Genomic DNA, 21,189 nt, shown 5'->3' with positions numbered 1-21,189 from the left:
CTCTCCTCTCCCTGTCCCTGCTCTGCTCTCCTGTAATGAAGGCGCGCCGAGCAGCGTCGAGCAGTGCAGGGCGAGGGGCGGGCGCGTCTGTTCCTCTGGGCGGGACCGGTGGCAACAGCGGGGCCTGGTTGGGCCGCCCGGCAACCAATGCCAAGTTTGGTGACCAAATTCAAACAGGACGGCGCCGAGAAGTTTCAGCGCCTTTCACAGCTGGGCGGGAGACAGAGACATCCCCGGGCGGGAGATTGCAGGGGCAAAACGGCGAGCTGAGACAGGCATCCCGGGTAGAGGGGGACAGGCAGACATCCCGGGTAGAGGGGGACAGGCAGACATCCCGGGTAGAGGGGGGCAGACAGACAGACAGACAGGCATCCCGGGTAGAGGGGGCAGACAGAGACAGACAGACATCCCGGGTAGAGGGGGGCAGACTGAGACAGGGCACGGAGCGGAGGATATCCCGAGAGAGGGGCCTGATGTGAGAGATCCCGGCCGGGTAACAGGAGCGAGATCACCGGGCACGAAGCCCCCAACCGGAGAGTCGGGCCACACAACACGGGCAGATACCGGACCGGACCGGCCCCGGGACCCAGACTCCTGGAGAGGAGGACAAGAACCGAGAGCACAGCGGGTGAGTGCGCTCACTCCCGCCGGTTAGGGTGGGGGATGGTGGGGGGGCTCGATCCCGGGCCGAGTCCGAGCGCTGGAGAGGAGGCCCCTGGGTCCGGGGCCTGTGCCCTGGGTCTGGTGCCTGTGCCCGGGGTCCGGGGCCTGTGCCCGGGGTCCGGGGCCTGTGCCTGGGGTCCGGGGCCTGTGCCCTGGGTCTGGTGCCTGTGCCTGGGGTCCGGGGCCTGTGCCCTGGGGTCCGGGGCCTGTGCCCTGGGGTCCGGGGCCTGTGCCCTGGGTCTGGTGCCTGTGCCTGGGGTCCGGGGCCTGTGCCCCGGGGTCCGGGGCCTGTGCCCTGGGGTCCGGGGCCTGTGCCCTGGGGTCCGGGGCCTGTGCCCTGGGTCTGGTGCCTGGGGTCCGGGGCCTGTGCCCTGGGGTCCGGTGCCTGTGCCCTGGGTCTGGTGCTTGTGCCTGGGGTCCGGGGCCTGTGCCCTGGGGTCCGGGGCCTGTGCCCTGGGTCTGGTGCTTGTGCCTGGGGTCCGGGGCCTGTGCCCTGGGGTCCGGGGCCTGTGCCCTGGGGTCCGGGGCCTGTGCCCTGGGGTCCGGGGCCTGTGCCCTGGGGTCCGGGGCCTGTGCCCTGGGTCTGGTGCCTGTGCCCTGGGTCTGGTGCTTGTGCCTGGGGTCCGGGGCCTGTGCCCTGGGGTCCGGGGCCTGTGCCCTGGGGTCCGGGGCCTGTGCCCTGGGGTCCGGGGCCTGTGCCCTGGGGTCCGGGGCCTGTGCCCTGGGGTCCGGGGCCTGTGCCCTGGGGTCCGGGGCCTGTGCCCTGGGGTCCGGGGCCTGTGCCCTGGGGTCCGGGGCCTGTGCCCTGGGTCTGGTGCCTGTGCCCTGGGTCTGGAGCCCGGGGCGGGCGGTGGCAGAGAGCGCGGGATCTTTGGCGCTCCAACGACACCAGGTCGGGTCGGGGCTCACTCCCCCTCCGGGCTGGGTCCAGCCGGCTGCCCCCTGGTCTGCCAAACCCCACCTCACCTCACTCACCCCTCCCCGCCTCGGCGTGGTGCGCCTTGGGGGGGGGGGGGGGGGGGGGACCGACCTCGGTGACAGTGGCCGAAAGACCCCATCATGTGTAGGTCTGGCCCCGGTGGGACTGCAGGAAAAGGCGGGAGCTGGGCGGAAAGCTGCCGTTAATTCTCTCCCCTCTCTTCCCCCCCCCCCCTCTCTTCCCCCCCCCCCCCTCTCTTCCCCCCCCCCCCTCCCTCTTCCCTCTCTCTTCCCCCCTCCCTCTCTCTTCCCCCCTCCCTCTCTCTTCCCCCCCTCCCTCTCTCTTCCCCCCTCCCTCTCTCTTCCCCCCCTCCCTCTCTCCCCCCCCTCCCTCTCTCCCCCCCCCTCTCTCTCCCTCTCTCCCCCCCTCTCTCTCTCTCCCCCCCCCTCTCTCTCTCCCCCCAAGTTACAGTTCACTGAGGCGTTCTTGTCCACATTCCCCCACCTCCATGCTCAGTAACCTTACGATCTGCCAGTGGTCACAGGGCTCCTTAAAATTTCGCTTCCACTCCATGTGCTCGGTGCTCCACCTTGCTTGATACTTCTGAAAAGCACAAAGTTAAAAGCTAGAACACACCTAAGTTCAGTGTCAGGCGATGAACCCGATGATCAACAGTTAAGGACATATAAGACAGGAGTTCTCCACCAGGCCCACAAGCCTGCTTTGGCTAGCAATTAGCTCCATTATCTGGACCCCTGCAAAGACTTGACCTACACATTTTCTGATGGTTTGAATTTTGAAATTCTAAAGTTTTGTAAGCCTTGGAGGGGAGAAATACATGATCATTGTTAACTTATGGTGAAAGGAATGTGTGTGCTGGCCAAAAGAAAACCACCTGGCCTAATCCAACATTGCTCTATACCCTGCAGATCTTGGCTTTTCAACTATATGCCCTCCACTCCACCTCTTTCTGCTGTGGAAACTGCCCATTTCCAACTGAAATGGAGACCCTCATTTTGCAATGATGCTCCCTTATCGTATTATTCTGAGGTCCAGGGAGTTTAGGCCAACATTTAGGGTGATAGAGGTATACAGCACGAAAACACCTTGTTAATTGAAAAAGTGAGCGTTCACTTCATTCACCTTGTACACCGCGATAAGGTTTACCCGTCAGCCTCCCACACGCCAAAGAGAAAAGTTTCAGTCCATCCAGCCTCTCCTATCGCACAAGTCCCAGTAATATCCTGGTGAATCTCTTCAGCACCTTTTCCAACAATGACATTCTTAATATAAGTGACGACTAGAACTGCACACAAGACTCCCAAGTCTGGTCCCACCGCCAAATTCAGTGGATAACTCCGTCTCCTCGGCTTTTCCACTTTAAATAAGGAAATGAAAACTGTAGTTGTCCTCCGTTTGGGCAGTTCTGCAGGAGGTCTGCGCTGGTTGATGAAGCCGCCGTGGGATCAACAATCTCTGCAGCAAGTGTGTGGCGGGATGGGTGGCAGTGTGGTGTTATGGGACAGCGTGGTCTTCCCGCCACTTTTGCTGGACTTATGCTCCCATAGGATGGGCCTGAGGTTTTCCTGAAGGGAGAATCCCGAAAGTCTCTCGCAGGTCAGGGATCCCTGCAAATAGTCAGGATGCTACATTCTTTCAAGGAGACTTTGAGAACTTGCTTGAATTGTTTGGTTTTGGTTTGTGATCGTCACGAGTACTGAAATACAATGGAAAAATATTGCCTTGCTACCCAATCATATCATACATGAGTGCAATCAAACCATACGCATGTTCTGGAAGAAGTGCAAAGAGAAAAATATCAGAGTGCAGAATATATAGTATTATAGTGTTACAGTTACAGAGAGTGTGCGAATGAAAAAACCCTGCAAGACTGCAATGAGGTATGCCTTTAATGGCTTATAAAGCTGATCTCTAAGCTGGTGCTCTGTCGGATGAAGTTTGGACCCCATTTCTTCCAGATGTATCAAATGAGTCTGAAGCACTGATCAAGGAGAGGAGTGGGCCATGATCACATTGAATGGTGGTGCTGGCTCGAGGGGCCGAATGGCCTACACCTGCACCTATTGTCTATTGAGTGTCAGAACATCAGAGGAATATTTGGGCCATGATTGTATTGTTTCTGATCTTGCCAGCATTTGTAGCAAGATTTCCCTACGTCGATCATTCCCCTTGCAATTAAGGCCAGCATTCCATTTGTCTTCTCATTACTTGCAGCACTTCATTTTAACTTTGCCTTTTGTACGTTGACACCCACATTCCCCTGAGCAACCTGCAGCTTCCCTAAAATAACACTAGCTTAGAGATCCACCTGCAACTCTTTTCATAGTCTCAATGTGGCCAAAACATGTTACAGCCCAAGAACCTGGCCTGTCATTTGTTACCCGTGCATAAGCAATGCGGGAATGACAGATTCACAATTGCCACGCAAAGGCGATAAATATTGGCCTCGGACACTAGAGATTTTGCTTTATAACCAGAGAAGTGAACTATAGTCGTGAATGAGCAGGGTTTAAGTTAGACAGCATTGTGAACGCCAATTAGTTTAGAGATACAGCATGGAAATAGCCCCTTCAGCCCACCGAGTCAATGCCGACCCATCAGTCACCCAAAAATGCTTGTTCTATGTTATCCCACTTTGCAACCACTCCCTCCGCACTCGGGAATTTACCACAATCACAATAAAACTTTATTAGCCAAGTATGTTTTGCAACATACGAGGAGCTTCATTTGCCATACAGTCATAACAATAAAAAGCAACAGGACACACAAAATACATTTTAACATGAACATCCACCAGAGTGACTCCTCCACATTCCTCACTGTGATAGAAGGTGAAAAAAAAGTTCAATCTCTCCCTTCTTTGTCCTCCCGCAGTCGGGGGCTCTAACCTTCCGTTGACGGGATGATCTTGACTCCCGTAGCCGGCGGCGAGCCTTCCTCGTCGGGGCGATCAAGCTCCTGCATCGCGGGGGAGATCTCAGCTCCCCGCGCCGGCGATCTACCCCGGGTAGGGACCAGTCGAGCCTCGTGCAGCTTTTGGAGCTACCCGAGACTGCGAGCTCCTGATGTTAAAGTCCGCAGGCTGCATTGGAGCGTTGATCCCAGGCAAGGGATCGCAGGCTCAGATGACAAGTCCACACTCCCGCGGGGACTCAAGGTCAGTCCCAGGCAAGACCTCCAGCTCCGTGATGTTAGGCCGCAGAGCGACCAGAGATACGATCCGGAAAACAATTGCATCTCCGGCAAGGTAAGAGATTGAAAAAAGATTTCTCCCACCCCACACATAAAGCAAACCAGAGAACATTTACACAAACTTTTAAAACTTACCAAAAATAACAAAAAGAGTTTGAAAAGGACAGACAGACTGTAGGCGAGGCAGCCATCGTGCGGCGCCCCCTGGTGTTATTACCGAGTCTAATTAACATAGGAGCCCGCACGTTTTGGATGTGAGAGAAAACCGGAGCATCCGGAGGAAACCCGAACGTTCACGGGGAGAATGTGCAAATTGCACACAGATAGCACCTGGGGTCAGGATCGAACCTGGGTCTCCAGAACTGTGAAGCAGCAGCTCTACCAGCTGCACCACTGTGCCATCCCAAACTTGGTTTGGGTTCTGTCCTGAGTCTACAACCGTCTGATGTGAGGGAGACTGAGCTCTGACCCAGGGCTTGCAACATCTGCGCTGTCTATCCCCAGCTCTATGTTTCAGTCTCTGTGCCCCACCTCCCTGTCTTTCCATTGTATAAACTATGTTTCCTTTTTGCTTCAGGACTGGAAGAGCAGGTGCTCGATCCCTTGGACATGAGGAGCAAGCGGCGTGTCCCTCGCCTGCCCTTTCCTCAACAGTCTCCACCGCCAGATCCTACGGGGACAGTCCACACCCATTCTGTCCGGAAAACATGGAGCTGCTCTGGCGACTCTTCTGGCCACAAGCATTCCCCGTCCGGGGACAGTGGGTACACGTCCCTGCTGAACATCTCCACCCTGTCCACTGAGGGAGAGAGGAGCCTTGGCGATCACGGAGCTGAGAGCTCTCCGGAGGATCCATCGGACAGAGCAGAGCGACACCAGAAATGGGCTTCGGGGATCGAGAAAGAGGAGGAGGAGAAGGAGGTGGCGACGTCTCAGCACGTAGCCCCAGGAACGCCGGAGCCCGACGGGAAGCCGACAGTTCCGTCTCGCAGCAGTCGACGGCCTTGCAAGTGGCACATGTTGCCGGCCCTGCAGGTGGGGAGGGCAGTGTGCCAGAGTGTGGGCCTGGCCAAGGCGCTTCACTGCCCCGACCAGTCCCCCCTCCGACAAGTACTCCAGACCCAAACGTTCCCCATCGACCGTCTCATCGGCAGGAAGATGGGGCTGGAGCACGTGGACATTTGGAAGGAACTGTCAGAAAGGGGCTTCCCGTACATTCTGCGGCAGATTCTGAGATACCTGCCTGCTGCTGACCTCCTCTGGTGAGTTCCTGGTCTGACCCAACCCACCCCACTTGACCTTCTATCACTCTGATCCTTGGGCCTTGAGGAGCACCATCACACCTCTGGTCTAACACAGAGCTGGGACAGAGCCGAACCTTTCCTTTCAAAGGGCACTGTTACTGAGAGGTTACAGCTTTTCAAGAGGTGGACAAAACCCAAAGCTCTTGTCTCAGGGAAGGGGGTTGGGTTAGGGAAGTAGTAGAGTTGATGTTTCTAAAATCAGAAGACTTTATATGTACAGTGGTCTTTGTACAGTAATTCTATCCAGTCAACTGAGTGGTGCAGGACTTGTTTGATCAGAATGGTGGGGTGCCAGCAAATTACCAGCCACATACCCTTGAAGTACGGGGCTGGCAGATGTAATGGCCACCGCTGGGAAGACCGTCCATTCAGCCCAGTACTGCAGTCACCAACTTTATTAATTTAGCATCCGACTGGTTTAAATTTATGATAGTCACACGTACCGAGCTAGAGTGAAAAGCTTTGTTTTGCATGCTATTCAATCAAAGTGGATAATAATATACATAAATACAATCAGGTCAAACTCAAGTACAATAGGTAGGGCGAAGGGAAAGATTCAGAGTGCGGAGTATAGTTCTCAGCATTATGGTACGACGGTTCCAGAGACAACGTCCAATGACTACAATGGTGTGGAGGTAGAGTTATACAGTACCCAAGCTTCTGGAAGGATCAGGGATGCCCGATAACAGAGAGGAAGAAGCTGTTCCTGGGAAATTGTTCGGGATGTTCCAGAGATATTGAGTAAGTTGATTGGAAATTTCCGATCAAAGCACTCTTTGATCCAGGATACGTGCTGGGCTGCATGAACGGGCTGGAGCCGGGGTGTGGAGTACTTCAGTATTCCACTCTCCCTGGAAACTTGCTGCTCCACAGGAAGACATTAGCCTGGAATTAGGGGGTATGAGTTATACGGAGAGAAAAAAAAGACACAAAGTGCTGGAATAATTCGGCGGGTCAGGCAGCATCAGAGAACTAGATGGGTCACATAGAACATTACAGTGCAGGAATAGACCCATCCATCCCTGCTGTCTGTGCTACCCATGATGTTAAATTAATCCTATATGTCTACACATGATCTACATCGCTCCATTCCCTGCCTGATCATGTGCCTATCTCAATGTCTCTGAAATATTTTGAGTGTTTCTGCTTCCACTACCATCCGTGGTAGCACATTCCAGGCACCTACCATTCTGTAATATAAATAAACTTACCTCACAAATCTTTAAACCTTCCCCCTCCTGCCTTAAATATATGCCTTCTAGTGTTTGACACTTCTACCGTAGGGAAATGACTTGCACCTCAGCCACCGGCTCTCCAGAGAAAATAATCTGGGCTTGTATAGCAATCCTGTAAAACCTTGATCATATCATATCATATATATACAGCGCGGAAACAGGCCTTTTCGGCCCACCAAGTCCGCGCCGCCCAGCGATCCCCGCACATTAACACTATCCTACACACACCAGGGACAACTTTTTTTACATTTACCCAGTCAAATTAACCTACATACCCGTACGTCTTTGGAGTGTGGGAGGAAACCGAAGATCTCGGAGAAAACCCACGCAGGTCACGGGGAGAACGTACAAACTGTCACAAAGCTAGCATTTTGTTTTCATGTCGTGAATTAAATTAATTACTTGACCTAACTTCCACAGCTGTTCAGGAGGGATTCAAATTTGTGCATTCCTTAAAGGGCCTAAGTGAGTTAGAAGAAATTTTACAACACCTCCCTGGGTTGGCAGTCACCGTGACTGCTGTTGACGTTTGTAAAAGCTTTATTTAATGACATAAATTTATTTCCCTTGTTGCTGTGGTGTGATTTGATCCCATTGACTCCAGGTCAATATCCAAGCATCTGGATGCCAGTGACACAATCTTTTGGCCCCAGTGACAAAATCTGTTTGTTGTTCTCAACAGCTGTGCCAAGGTGTGTAAGATGTGGAAGAAGATTATCTGCGGTGACAAAAGGGCTAACCAAGCCCTGAAGAAGGCTTCTCGTACACAAAGGGTGAGTCACTGCTCTGTGGGAGACTCTGCTCGCCTCTCCTGTCAGTCCCTCTCAAAACTTGTACTGGGGTGTGATGCAAAATACAGAGGTTGAGCTGGTTGGGTCAATGGAGTCTAGAAGTTGGAGAGGTAAAATGGGAATTTGAGGTATCTTGATGGCGGATCATGAGTGTACAAGAAAATAGGAACAGGCCAGTCAGCCCCTCAAGCCTGGCCCACCATTCATTGTGATTGTGGCTGATCAGCACTAGGCCTCAGGCCTTTTCTGTGCCATTGTCCTTAACTCCCTGCTTTTTCGAAGGTTTATCTGCTTGCAAAGATCTAGGCTGTACAATCCATCAGAGGTTCACCACCCTCTGCAAGGTATTTTTGCTCGCCTCAGTTTTAACAGGCTGCCTTGTTATGTTGTAATTATATCCCCTAGTTTCAAATGTTCTAGTTTATTGTTATATGCGCAAATGCGGTGAGCTGGCCAATGCAAATCTTGCTTGCAGCAGCAACAAAAGGCACATAGACTCGGACAACACGTAAAAACATGCATTATATATAAATTGTACCCAAATACACATTCTCCAAGAAATTGCACAGTGAAAAAAGAGTGTGCTAAAAGCAGACAATAGTGCAAAAATACATAAATCAGAAACCAATTCCAAGGTAGCTCAAAAGGTAGTCCGTAGTTTTCTATTGCTGAAGTAGGATTAAGGCAGGTTAGTTCAAGAGATTGTGCTCGTAGGAAAGTCGCACTCCACTGGTGAAAACATCTCAGCATCTATCCTGTCATGCCATTTACAGACCTATCTGTTTCAGTCCAGTCACTCCTGGTGGGTGATCTAGAGCCAAAGAGCATGGCTATAGAAAAGAGGGATCACTCCTTTCAGATGACAAGGGTTGTCATTGATGTTCTGAGGGTTGTGACTCTATCAGTGGAACAATTGAATATATTCAGGGGGGAATTGTTAGGCATTTAAACTACAAGGGAGTCGGGAGTTATGGGGTTCCATGCGTGACGAGCTACTGTGTGGAGGGTTGGACGTAGAGGTGAGTCTGGTCACCTTGAGGGAAGGCTGAAGGTGTTGGGAGATATTTCTGAAGGAGAAGACTGGTTGAGGTTTGGGGTTCCCGGGGGGGGGGGGGGGATGGAAGAGGTCAGAGGGGCTAAATCGACTGCAGCTTCATTTACTTACTGTCTGTTGTTGCTGCTATCAGGTTGTTGCTGCCAAGCGAGAGAATGTGGCAACCCGTGGAGCGCTCACGTCCATCCAGTGCCAGAGCAGGGATTCTGCTCAGCCAGCCCTCTCCTGGCTCCGGCCTGCCGCTCAGCCCAGGTCTGCAAATGCTTCCCAGAAGAGCATCCGGCACCAACAGGTAATGATTTTCCACGGTGTTCAGCTCCCTGGGAGCTGGGCGATAATTCCCAATGTATCCCTTGTCTCGCTGGAGGGAATGTTCTCTACCCTGTGAGCTCCCACCCATGCTTCAAGTGCCCTGACTGATCCATCCCTTAACTCGAGGTCGCACAGGGGTGCAGCTGATGTATCTTCTGCCTCACGGCTCCACTGACCCAGGCTTGATCATGACCTCCGGTGGGTGCAATCTGTATGGAGTTTACATATTCTCCCTGTGACCACGTTCTCCCGGGTTTCCTCTGACTGTTCTAGTTGCCTCCCATATCTCAAAGATGAGCTGGTTGGTAGATTAATTGCCTTTAGTGTGTGGCTGAGTGGTGAAATTGGGGGGGGGGGGGTTGATGGGAATGTGTGGAGAATGGGTTACAGGGAGAATCTGTGAGGTAAAAGGATTGCTCTATGGCCCAGTATAGATTCAATGGGCTAAATGGCAGTGTGGTGTTGTGAGATGGTGTAGTCATCCGGCCACTTTTGCTGGACTTCTGCTCCCAACAAATGGCCTTGCGGTTCAGCCTGCAAACTGTCAGGAAGCTACATTCTTTTAAGGGGACTTTGCGAACCTCCTTGAATCGTTTGGTATTAGTTTGGTCTGTGATTGTCATGTGTGCTGAAATTACACTTTGTGTACGATCCAGTCAAATCATAGTACTCATGAGTGCAATCAAACCATACACAAGTACTGTAGGTAATGCAAAGAGAAAAATACCGGACTGCAGATGTTAGTGTTATAGCATTACCGTTATACAGAGAGAGTGCAAATGAGAAAACGCAGGACTCTGGGGTGCAAATCGAGACTCTACCGTGGCTTATGTACATCGCTTGTTCTGATGACAATGTGGAGTCCACACAGTCCATTTTCTACCTTCTTCCCATGCTGATACTCAGAATGAAAGGTCTGCATGAGAAGATTGGTGTTGGGTGTGTGATTGATGTGGTTTACCCAATGGAGCTGACCAAGTATCATTAGGGAATGCAATACCTGATAGATACAGGGAACATTAGTGCAGGAAAAGGATTGCTCTATGAACTAGTATAGATGCAGTGGGCTGAATGGCATGCTATATCATGAGGAAAAATGCATGCAAGCTTGCATTAGACAATCTGCTGTGGATCAAAATTGTTTAGGGCCCTCTCCCATTCTGTCTCACTGCCTTTGCTCCTTTTCAACACCATCCACACGTCCCGAGGATGTCCATAGTTGGATTTGGAATTTTGTTCCAGGGGTTCGGAGAATGAGGAGTGACATTATGGAAACACAAGATTCTAAGGTTCACGATAGGATAGAGTCATAGAGTGATACAGTGTGGAAACAGGCCCTTCGGCCCAACTTGCCCACACCGGCCAACATTTTCCAGCTACACTCGTCCCACCTGCCCCACGTTTGGTCCATATTCCTCTAAACCTGTCCTATCCATGTACCTATCTAACTGGTTCTTAAATGTTGGGATAGTCCCTGCCTCAAATATCTCCTTTGGTGGCTTGTTCCATGCACCCATCACCCTTTGTGCAAAAAAGTTCCCGCTTAGATTCCTATTAAATCTTTTCCCCTTCACCTTAAACCTATGTCCTCTGGGGATATTTTGCGAATTCTCCCATTATTGTAAGTTGCAAGGCTGGTCATTTAAAACTGAGTGCAGGCAATTCGACAGATCAGCCATAATCGTATTGAATGTTGGGGCAGGCTTGAGGGGCCAAGTGGCCTAATTCTCTCTTGTTTTCTTGTGTTTTGAAAATAAAGACAGCCTTGACACATTCAAGCCACCTCCCCCAGCTCTGTCTGAGGTCAAACTCACTTTCCTCAGTTCATTGCTGACATGTTCATTGCTGAGTCACTTTCTCCAGTTCATTACCTCGTGCCGCCAGCGATCCGGGTTCAATCCTCACCTCTGGTGCTGCCTGTATGGAGTTTGCACCATCTCCCTGTTATCCCATGGATTTCCTTGGGTGCTCCTCTCGCATCCTAAAGATGCGCGGGTTTTTTTAGGTTAATTGCCCTTAGTGTGTATGGCGAAAGTGATAGCATTGAGCTAGTTTAAAAGGTGTGGACTTGTCTGGTCAGAGGTCCTGATTCCATGCTGTATCTTTCAATCAAGTTCTCCCTAACCTCTTTCAGGTGGTGAAGACACTAAAACAGGACGAGGTGCTAAAGGTATGCCCTCTTTGTGCGTCTCCGGCCAAGTTTCTGCCATGCGAGGAGCGGGCGGTCTGTACCAGTGAGGTCTGTGCCTTCGACTACTGCTCCCTGTGCTTGAACTTCTTCCATGGCTCCAAGTTGTGTGCCCGGCACCGTCTCCACAGCAACTCCAGGGCGCATCCACTAGTCGGAAGCAAAAAGAGCAAGCAGAACCTGCGGAGACTCTGACCACTGCTATGTACGTGTGTGTGAGTGATATGGTGGCATGTGTGTGTCACAGCAGCGTGCGTGCATTTAACATGGTGGAATGTTCCCGTGTGAGGTACGCAACTGAGGTGTGTGCATCTAAATGCAATTGCAGGAATATAAATGTATATTTTTGTTTTCTAGATTCGTTCCCCAATAACTGTTCTAAAGGGGCATTGCAAAAACATTTTTTAAAGATTTTTTTATGGAAAATGTAAAAATTTTAATCCCATGTAAAGCAATGCAAAATGTTAAAAAAATAATTATATATGAAATACCAAAGAGTTTTGAGTGCAAAATAAGATGGTCGCAGGTATTCTTGTGTTAATGGTGGAAGCATTGATATCGTTACACACATTTATTTAAAACGATGTCGCCTCTATTGAGTTATGGTGCATATTTTTATATATATATATAACAACCTTGTGTATAATTATACAAAAATATTGGTTCTTTTTTTTTTTGCAGCATCAAAATATACATCTTTAGTGTCCTTTTACTGTCTTTTAAGTGTCTTTGGTGTAAATTATTTCCTTCGGTCTTGCTGTTGTATAGTGTTCAATAAATGCATGAAAACCTTTTTCCAATTGCCTGATCCCTTACATAACTGAGACATGGATGAGTTTTGCATTGTGATTGAGGTGGGGTGGAGAAGGGGCTTAAATTGTGTCCGTCAATTCGCTTCACATTAGTCTCATGTGTGGCTTGGATTGCACTTGAGGCTTTGAGATTGATGGGCTGCAGAGAGACCCTGGAAGTTTGACCTTCACGATGCTATTGCTGAGCTGACAGAAGAATCTAAATGCTGGCTTTGTTACATGCTTTTACTTGAATCAGTTTGAGGTACAGGTCTAAGATATTCAGACTGCTACCTCCATCCAGTTCCAAGCCCAGGACCTTGCAATTGAACACCACTTTCTTGGGAGGGCTACATTTTGAGCACTTCCCACTCCGCTTCCCTCACCACTTCATTTTCACCAGCATTTGATGAACGGAGTAAACTGCCCTCAGCAAAGATCAGTGGTTTCAGTATGTAATGAAAAAGGAACTGCAGATGCTGGTTTACACCAAAGATAGACACCATTACTGGAGTAACAACAGCTGGTCGGTCAGGCAGCATCGCTGGAGAAAATGGTCAGGTGATGCTTTGGATCAGAAGGGTCCCGACCCAACACGTCACCTGTTAATTGTCGCTGGGGATTCTGCCTTATCCACTGAGTTATTCCAGCACTTTTGTCTATCCAGTGGTTTCAGGATCTGTTCTGTTGGTCCTCAGCCGATTGGAGAAGGAAGAAACAAAGCCTTTCCTTGAGGCTGTGTGCGATGTGGGTGAGGCTGTGTGCGATGTGGGTGAGGCTGTGTGCGATGTGGGTGAGGCTGTGTGCGATGTGGGTGAGGCTGTGTGCGATGTGGGTGAGGCTGTGTGCGATGTGGGTGAGGCTGTGTGCGATGTGGGTGAGACTGCGATGTGGGTGAGGCTGTGTGCGATGTGGGTGAGGCTGTGTGCGATGTGGGTGAGGCTGTGTGCGATGTGGGTGAGGCTGTGTGCGATGTGGGTGAGGCTGTGTGCGATGTGGGTGAGACTTCAATCAGTCTCTTCCATCATATGTTCATAAATGGGAAGACAGATATTTATTTAGTCCCTGGTCGGGTGCCTTGACGGGGAGGTGTTGGAATTGGGGTCATTGAGTAGCCAACCTTTGGCAGCAGTGCAAAGAGAATTGAACACAAGGCGTGTACGTGAGATCGCGGATCAAGATTTGCAGCGAATCTCACCCTTCCACTCACTGAAAACATGACTGGACAAAACATCTTGGAGCTACTGGCTGGCAACGGCTCCTCTGTATCATCTGTATCAATGATTGGTATGTGATTGTACAAGGCTATCCTGTTTAACAGAGTATCGTAGACAGTGAAGAGAGTTATCAAGAATTACAGTGGAATCTTGATCAGCAGGGTAATTGGGCCACGGGTTGCCAAATGTAGTTTAATTCAGGTCAGTCTGAGTGGTTGCGTTTTGGGAAGTCAGAACGGGGAAGGAATTTTGCAATGAACAGTGTTGCCCTGGGTTGTGTTGTAGGGCACCAAGATGTGCAAGTACATAGTTCCCTGAAAGTAGCGTCGTTGGTGAAGAGGAATTTTGGCATGTTTGCCATCATCAGTTAATTCAGTATGAATTTAGTTGAGTATAGAAATTGGGATGTTAAGTTACAATTGGACAGCATATTGATGAAGGCTGCACTTGGAGTATTATGTTCAGTTTTGGGCACCCCCCATTAGAAAAGATGCCATTAAAGTGGAAGGTGGGCAGGAAAGGATGTTGCCAGGACTTGAGGAAATGAGATAGTGGGAGTGATTTGGCAAGCTAGGACTGTATTCCTTGGAGTGGAGGAGACTTGCGGTGTAATCTTATGGAGGTGTATAAATTTGTGAGGTGAAGAAATTGAATGAATGCAGTCTTTTCCAGGGTTGTGGAATCGAGGACTAGAGGCCATAGTTTTAAGGGGAAAGATGTAATAGAAACCCGAGGGCACCTTTTTCACACAGGGTAGTGGGTATGTGGAATGAGTTGCCAGAGGAAGTGGTTGAAGCCTGTATATATGAACATTTAAAAGATTCTTGGACAGGTACATGGATAGAAAGATTTAGAGGGACGTGGGCAAATGGTTCTAGCCTATTTGAGCATCTTAGACGGCATTCACGAGTTGACCAAGGGGCCTATTTTTCCGAGTTTGCGGATGACACAAAGCTAGACGGCAGTGTTAGCTGCGAGGAGGATGCTGTGAGGCTGCAGGGTGACTTGGATAGGTTGGGTGAGTGGGCAGATGCGGTATAATGTGGATAAATGTGAGGTTATCTACTTTGGTGGCAAGAACAAGAAGGCAGATTAATATCTGAATGGTGTCGGATTAGGAAAAGGGGAGATTCAACGAGACCTAGGTGTAATTGTACATCAGTCACTGAAGGTAAGCATGCAGGTACAGCAGGCATTGAAGAAAGCTAATGGTACGTTGGCACACATAACGAGAGGATTTGAGTATAGGAGCAAGGAGGTCCTACTGTGGTTGTACAGGGCCCTGGTGAGACCGTACCTGGAGTATTGTGTGCAGTTTTGGTCTCCTAATTTGAGGAAGGACATTTTTGCTATTGAGGGAGTGCAGCGTAGGTTCACCAGGTTAATTCCCGGGATGGTGGGACTGACATGATGAAAGGATCGACTGGGCTTATATTCAGAAACATAAAATTCTTAAGGAATTGGACAGGCAAGATGCAGAAAAAATGTTCCGCATGTTGGAGTCCAGAACCAGGGGCCACAGTAGAAGAATGGATAAGAACTGAAATGAGGAAAAGGTTTTTAGCCAGAGAGTTGTGAATCTGTAATTCTCTGCCTCAGAAGGCAGTGGAGGCCTATTCACTGGATATATTCGAGAGAGAGTTAGATATAGCTCTTAGGGCTAACGGAATCAAGGGAGAAAGCAGGACCAAGGTACTGATTCTGGATGATCAGCCATGATCATATTGAATGGTGCTGCTGGCTCGACGGGCCGAATGGACTACTGCACCTATTTTCTACGTTTCTGTGGAGATCCACAGATCCAGATAGAATAGGTAACTCTTTTTAAAATGGGGTTCTATTCCCTGCAAACTTGACAAGTTAAGATGAGTGAATAGTTTTGTTAGAGGACAACTGAAAGTCGGCCCAGAGGGCACCGATCATCTGGATGCTCTGCTGACATTGTGATCTGAGTGGTGCCCTCGCTGTTGGCCTTCGACTTTAGAGGTTCAGTACAGAAACCGGCCCTTCGGCCCACTGAGTCTGGCCCGACCAGCGAAAGCCCTCTACACTAGCACTATCCTACACACAAGGGATCATTTATAATTTTAGCGGCCAATTGACCTAAAAACCTGTAAGTCTTTGGAGTGTGGGAAGAAACCAGAGCACCCGGAGAAAATCCATGCAATCACAGGGAGAACGTACAAACCTGTACAGTCAGCACAGCCAGGATCGAACCCTTGGTCTCTGGTGCTGTAAGGCAGCAACTCCACCTCTGTGCCACTGTGCTGCTTCATCCCAGGTCTGTCCCTGGATTCCCTTGCGATATTCTGTGAGTGTTAACACACAGGTCCTAGTGGAAATTCTGGTAACTGGTGTGATATCCCTCTCACGACAGAGGGCATTCCTCCACAGATATGCCCAGTGTTTGCACCATTTTCATTTCATTTCAGATTTCTAGTGTACATAGTTTTTTTTTAAACTGGTTATCTTTGCCTCTCAAGTCCAGTCTCCCTCCCCAGCATGGATCAACATCTTTGAGCAGGCCAACTCCACCTGCATGTTCTCCGTACTATCAAACACGATCAGGAAGAGTTTTGACAGGGTGGATCATGAATCTCTGGAGTCCACCTTTTGTACGCTGCTACAGAGCATCTATTTAAAGTGAATGGGTAGCTGACGGTGTTCCCTTTGATTTGTGCAGGCTGTGTGATGCGGTTGTCCCATGTCTGGCCAATTGTATTCCGTTTACCTGGAGCCCTTCCAGTGTCGGGTTTGGCTTTGGACAAACCAGGTATGTGTAGGAAGGAACTGCAGATGCTGGTTTACACCGAAGATTAGACACAAAATGCTGGAGTAACTCAGCGGGGCAGGCAGCATCGCTGGATAGGAATAGGTGACATTTCGGGTCGAGACCCTTCTCATCCTGAAAAGTCACCTATTCCTTTTATCCGGAGATGCTGCCTGTCCCGCTGAGTTGCTCGAGCAGCTTGTCTATCTATGGACTAAATTGTTTACACTAAAGGCTTGCTTGTGCAACAGTACCAGCAGGTCTTCTTTGGTACAAAAATTATAAGCCACTGCTTATTAGCCAGATTACTACTCTAAAAGAGGAGTCTTTTAAAAATAACTGAAATGTTTGCACTGTCATAACTCTCAGTGATCAATGCCAAAACTGGATTTAGAAGGTCATATCCTTCCTTGGGGTGATTTGAATAAATGGCCACTGATAGTTGTGAATGTGCTAAATTGTCAAACTTAAACTGTTTTCCAAAACAATTAGGACTGAATTGAGAAATCTCATCAGTCAGCTGAGCAGGCACATGGGAGCACTGCCCCCTGCAGGTTCCCCTCCATGTTGCACACCATCCAGAAATATATCACTGGTCCTTCATCTTTGCCAGGTCTCAATCCTCGAGATCCATCCTCCACAGCACTGTGGGATCACTTCTGGGACTGCTGCAGTTCAAGATAGCAGCTCCTACCCTGTTCTCAAGGGCGATAAGAGATGGTCAATAAATACTGGCTCTGCCAAAACCTCTGGGTATGAATTTATAAAAAGATCAGTGGATAAATTATGTGTTGCTATAGGTTTATAACCACATGCACTGAGATACATGCTACCTAGACAAAAGAACCACACATGAGTACAACAGAAAGAGAAAGGAAATAGAATGTAGAGTATTGGGCTACAGCCACAGAGGAAGTGCAGGTTACTTTTAAAAAGCGCATGGGGCTCAACGATGCAAGTTGGAAGATTGGGAATTTATCTTTAGCGTATGAGAAGGAGATGAAACTTCCTGAACCTGGTGTTAAATGCATTCAGGCTTTTATATCTTCTGACAGTGGGACGGGGCAGAAAAGCAAATGGTTGGGTTGCGGATGATAGAAACATAGAAAATAGATGCAGGAGTAGACCATTCGGCCCTTCGAGCCAGCACACCCATTCATTAAGACCATGGCTGATCATCCAAAATCAGTACCCTGTTCCTGCTCTCTCACCAGATCCCTTGATTTTGTTAGTCCTAAGAGCTAAATCTAACTCTCCTGAAAACATTCAGTGAATTGGCCTCCACAGCCTTCTATGGCAGCCTTCTAAGCTTGAAGCTGCAGTGCACATTACCAGCCAGCTAGTGTCACTCCTGAGCTATGCTGGGCCCCATTCTTTTCGTTCGCTCAATGGAGGAGAAAAGCATTTGCACCTAATTTAATGCCCATCCTTAATTGCCTTGGGGAATGTGGTGATGAACTGTCGTGAAACACTGCTGGTGTCCTGCTGGTGACGCTGTCCCAGCATTGCTGTTGGGAGGGAGATATATGGACCTAGACCAGGGGCCTCCAAACTTGTTAGCATGAGGGCCACATTATATATTTGGCACATTTTTGCGAGCCGTAGGAAAGAAATAAAGAAGTGTGAGTTTGATAAATTTAATGAACTCAAAAAGGTTTAGACTATCCCTGGACCATGACCCCACCGATAAACACCAGACCTTTATCAGCAGCACCATCACCGACCTCATCACCTCCGGCGATCTACCCCTCAGTGCCTCCAATCTCATAGTTCCCCAGCCCCGCACGACCCGATTCTACCTCCTACCCAAAATCCACAAACACAACTGTCCCGGCAGACCCATTGTCTCTGCCTGCTCATGCCCTACCGAACTTATCTCTACCTACCTCGACTCCATCCTATCCCCCCTGGTTAAATCCCTCCCCACCTACGTCCAAGACACCTCACACGCTCTCCATCTCCTGGATAACTTCCGGTTCCCAGGCCCCCACTCCCTCATTTTCACCATGGATGTCCAGTCACTCTACACCTCCATCCCCCACAAGGATGGTCTCGAAGCCCTCTGTTTCTTCCTCGACCGTAGAACCAGCCAATCCCCATCGACCAACACTCTCCTCCGCCTAGCAGAGCTGGTTCTTACCCTCAACAACTTCTCCTTTGACTCCTCCCACTTCCTCAAAACCAGAGGCGTAGCTATGGGCACTCGCATGGGCCCTAGCTACGCCTGCCTCTTTGTCGGATACGTCGAACAATCCCTGTTCCAGACGTACACTGGCCCCATCCCCGAACTCTACCTCCGCTACATCGACGACTGCATTGGTGCTACCTCTTGCACCCATGCAGAACTCACTGACTTCATACACTTCACCTCCAATTTCCATCCTGCCCTTAAATATACCTGGACTATCTCTGACATCTCCCTCCCATTTCTGGACCTCACCATCTCCATCACAGGAGACAGACTAGTGACGGACATTTACTACAAGCCCACCGACTCGCACAGCTATCTGGACTACACTTCTTCCCACCCGGTCCCCTGCAAAAAGTCTATCCCCTACTCCCAATTCCTCCGTCTACGCCGCATCTGCGCCCGGGATGAGGTGTTTCACACTAGGGCTTCCGAGATGTCCTCGTTCTTCAGAAAACGGGGCTTCCCCTCCTCCATTATAGATGAGGCTCTCACTAGGGTCTCTTCTACATCCCGCAGCTCCGCTCTTGCTCCCCCTCCCCCCACTCGCAACAAGGACAGGATCCCCCTCGTTCTCACCTTCCACCCCACCAGCCAGCGGATCCAACATATCATCCACCAATATTTCCGTCACCTACAACGGGACCCCACCACTGGCCATATCTTCCCATCCCCTCCCCTCTCTGCATTCCGCAGAGACCGTTCCCTCTAACTCCCTGGTCCACTCGTCCCTTCCTACCCAAACCACCCCAACCCCGGGCACTTTCCCCTGCAACCGCACGAGATGCAACACCTGTCCCTTTACCTCCCCCCTCAACTCCATCAAAGGACCCAAACAGTCTTTCCAGGTGAGACAGAGGTTCACCTGCACCTCCTCCAACCTCATCTATTGCATCCGCTGCTCTAGATGTCAACTTATTTATATCGGCGAAACCAAGCGCAGGCTCGGCGATCGCTTCGCTGAACACCTGCGCTCGGTCCGCATTAACGCAACTGATCTCCCGGTGGCCCAGCACTTTAACTCCCCCTCCCATTCCCAGTCTGACCTCTCTGTCATGGGCCTCCTCCAGTGCCATAGTGAGCCCCGCCGGAAATTGGTGGAGCAGCACCTCATATTTCGCCTGGGCAATTTGCAGCCCGGTGGTATGAACGTCGACTTCTCCAACTTCAGATAGCTCCTCTGTCCCTCCCTTCCCCTCCTCCTTCCCAGATCTCCCTCTATCTTCCTATCTCCACCTATATCCTTCCTTTGTCCCACCCCTGACATCAGTCTGAAGAAGGGTCTCGACCCGAGACATCACCCATTCCTTCTCTCCCGAGATGCTGCCTGACCTGCTGAGTTACTCCAGCATTTTGTGAATAAAAAGGTTTAGACTAGGTTACGTTAGATTAGATTAGGAAAGGAAGAAGAAACTGGAGCACCTGGAGAAAAGCAACAAGGTCACAGGGAGAACGTACAAACTCTGCACAGACAACACCCGTATTCAGGATCGACCCTAGGTCTCTGGCGCTGTATACCAGCAACTACCGCCGCGCCACAGTGCTGTCCTTATGATTAGGGCGCCTTGAGGCAGATACGTTTCTGGTGAATCGTGACCCAAAGATGTTGATAGTGAGCGACATGGTGATGGCGAGGCTTTTGATTATCAAGGGTACGTTGTTAACCTTCCTTTCATTGGAGATGGTCATCACCAGGTACGTTTCTAGTATAATGTAACTTGCCACTGTGCATGTTTGAATCTTGTCTGCAGGCAAGCATGGGCTGATTCATTTGCTGAGAAGTTGTGATGGAATTGAACATTGTGCAAACATCTCAAATTCTGACCTCATGATTAAAGCCGCTGAAGGTGGTAAGTCCCAGGAAACTGCCCTATGGAGCTTCTGCCGTAATGTTCTGCAGCTCGGATGATTGACCTCTGACAACCACAGCCCATCTTCTTTTGGTTAAAGTATAACTCCAGCCACTGGTGAGTTTTCCCTTTGATAAAGCAATAGGGCCCTTGCACGGTAGGCCATTGAGCACGGAGTCGCTCAAGCGTTCTGGAGGACAAGCAAGCCTCCGGCATACACTCGTCACACACGCAACACGTACGTTCTTACCTGGAAAATACCGTCAAAATGGTCCGTTTTTTTGCTGCCTGACCCTCTGAGTTACTCCAGCATTTTGTCTACCTTCGATTTAAACCAGCATCTGCACTTCTTTCCTACACATTTTGTCCATCCCACTGCAAAATCTCCTCAAGGTATGTCTATCTTTGAAGAAGTCCTCCTCTCTCCAACGAGAGTTCAGCAACATCCTCTCTCACTGCTCCCCCTCTGTGATTCTGCTATATTATTTTGTCAGGCCAAACCCATGGTCATCCTTTTCTCCTTAACTTCATCCAGCCTGGCTACACCCCCTGTCTCCATTGTCTTCCAATTCCAGCATTTAAGTGAGCTGATTTAAATCCCTCCACCACAGGTATCCATAACCTTAAAGGCTTTGCAGGAATATCTTTTGAAATCTGACCTGAGCCACTGCAATTGGTCTCCTGTGTACCAAAG

General features: G+C 49.9%; 1 protein-coding gene across 1 annotated transcript; it reads left to right on the top strand.

The window, feature by feature from the left end:
- The first annotated feature begins 2,974 nt into the window (after window positions 1-2,974).
- On the top strand, window positions 2,975-11,874 carry fbxo5 (F-box protein 5). Its single transcript, XM_078405983.1, has 6 exons — window positions 2,975-3,067; window positions 3,151-3,199; window positions 5,373-6,057; window positions 8,017-8,107; window positions 9,313-9,471; window positions 11,626-11,874. Exons 1-6 carry the CDS (start codon window positions 2,975-2,977, stop codon window positions 11,872-11,874), a joined length of 1,326 nt encoding a protein of 441 aa, XP_078262109.1.
- Window positions 11,875-21,189: the final 9,315 nt, after the last annotated feature.

Source organism: Rhinoraja longicauda, chromosome 9 (assembly GCF_053455715.1).
Source record: "Rhinoraja longicauda isolate Sanriku21f chromosome 9, sRhiLon1.1, whole genome shotgun sequence".
In the NCBI taxonomy this organism is placed as follows: domain Eukaryota; kingdom Metazoa; phylum Chordata; class Chondrichthyes; order Rajiformes; family Arhynchobatidae; genus Rhinoraja; species Rhinoraja longicauda.
The sequence above is the reverse complement of the archived record's forward strand: the minus strand, read 5'-3'. Positions and strand labels throughout refer to the sequence as shown.

What these genes read in the sequence shown, in the direction of transcription:
- fbxo5 (XM_078405983.1), top strand. Translation starts at nt 2,975, where the DNA reads ATGAAAACTGTAGTTGTCCTCCGTTTGGGCAGTTCTGCAGGAGGTCTG. An exon ending in ATCCCGAAAGTCTCTCGCAG is followed by an intron (nt 3,200 to 5,372) that starts GTCAGGGATCCC and finishes TTTTTGCTTCAG; the next exon opens with GACTGGAAGAGCAGGTGCTC. An exon ending in CCTGCTGCTGACCTCCTCTG is followed by an intron (nt 6,058 to 8,016) that starts GTGAGTTCCTGG and finishes TGTTCTCAACAG; the next exon opens with CTGTGCCAAGGTGTGTAAGA.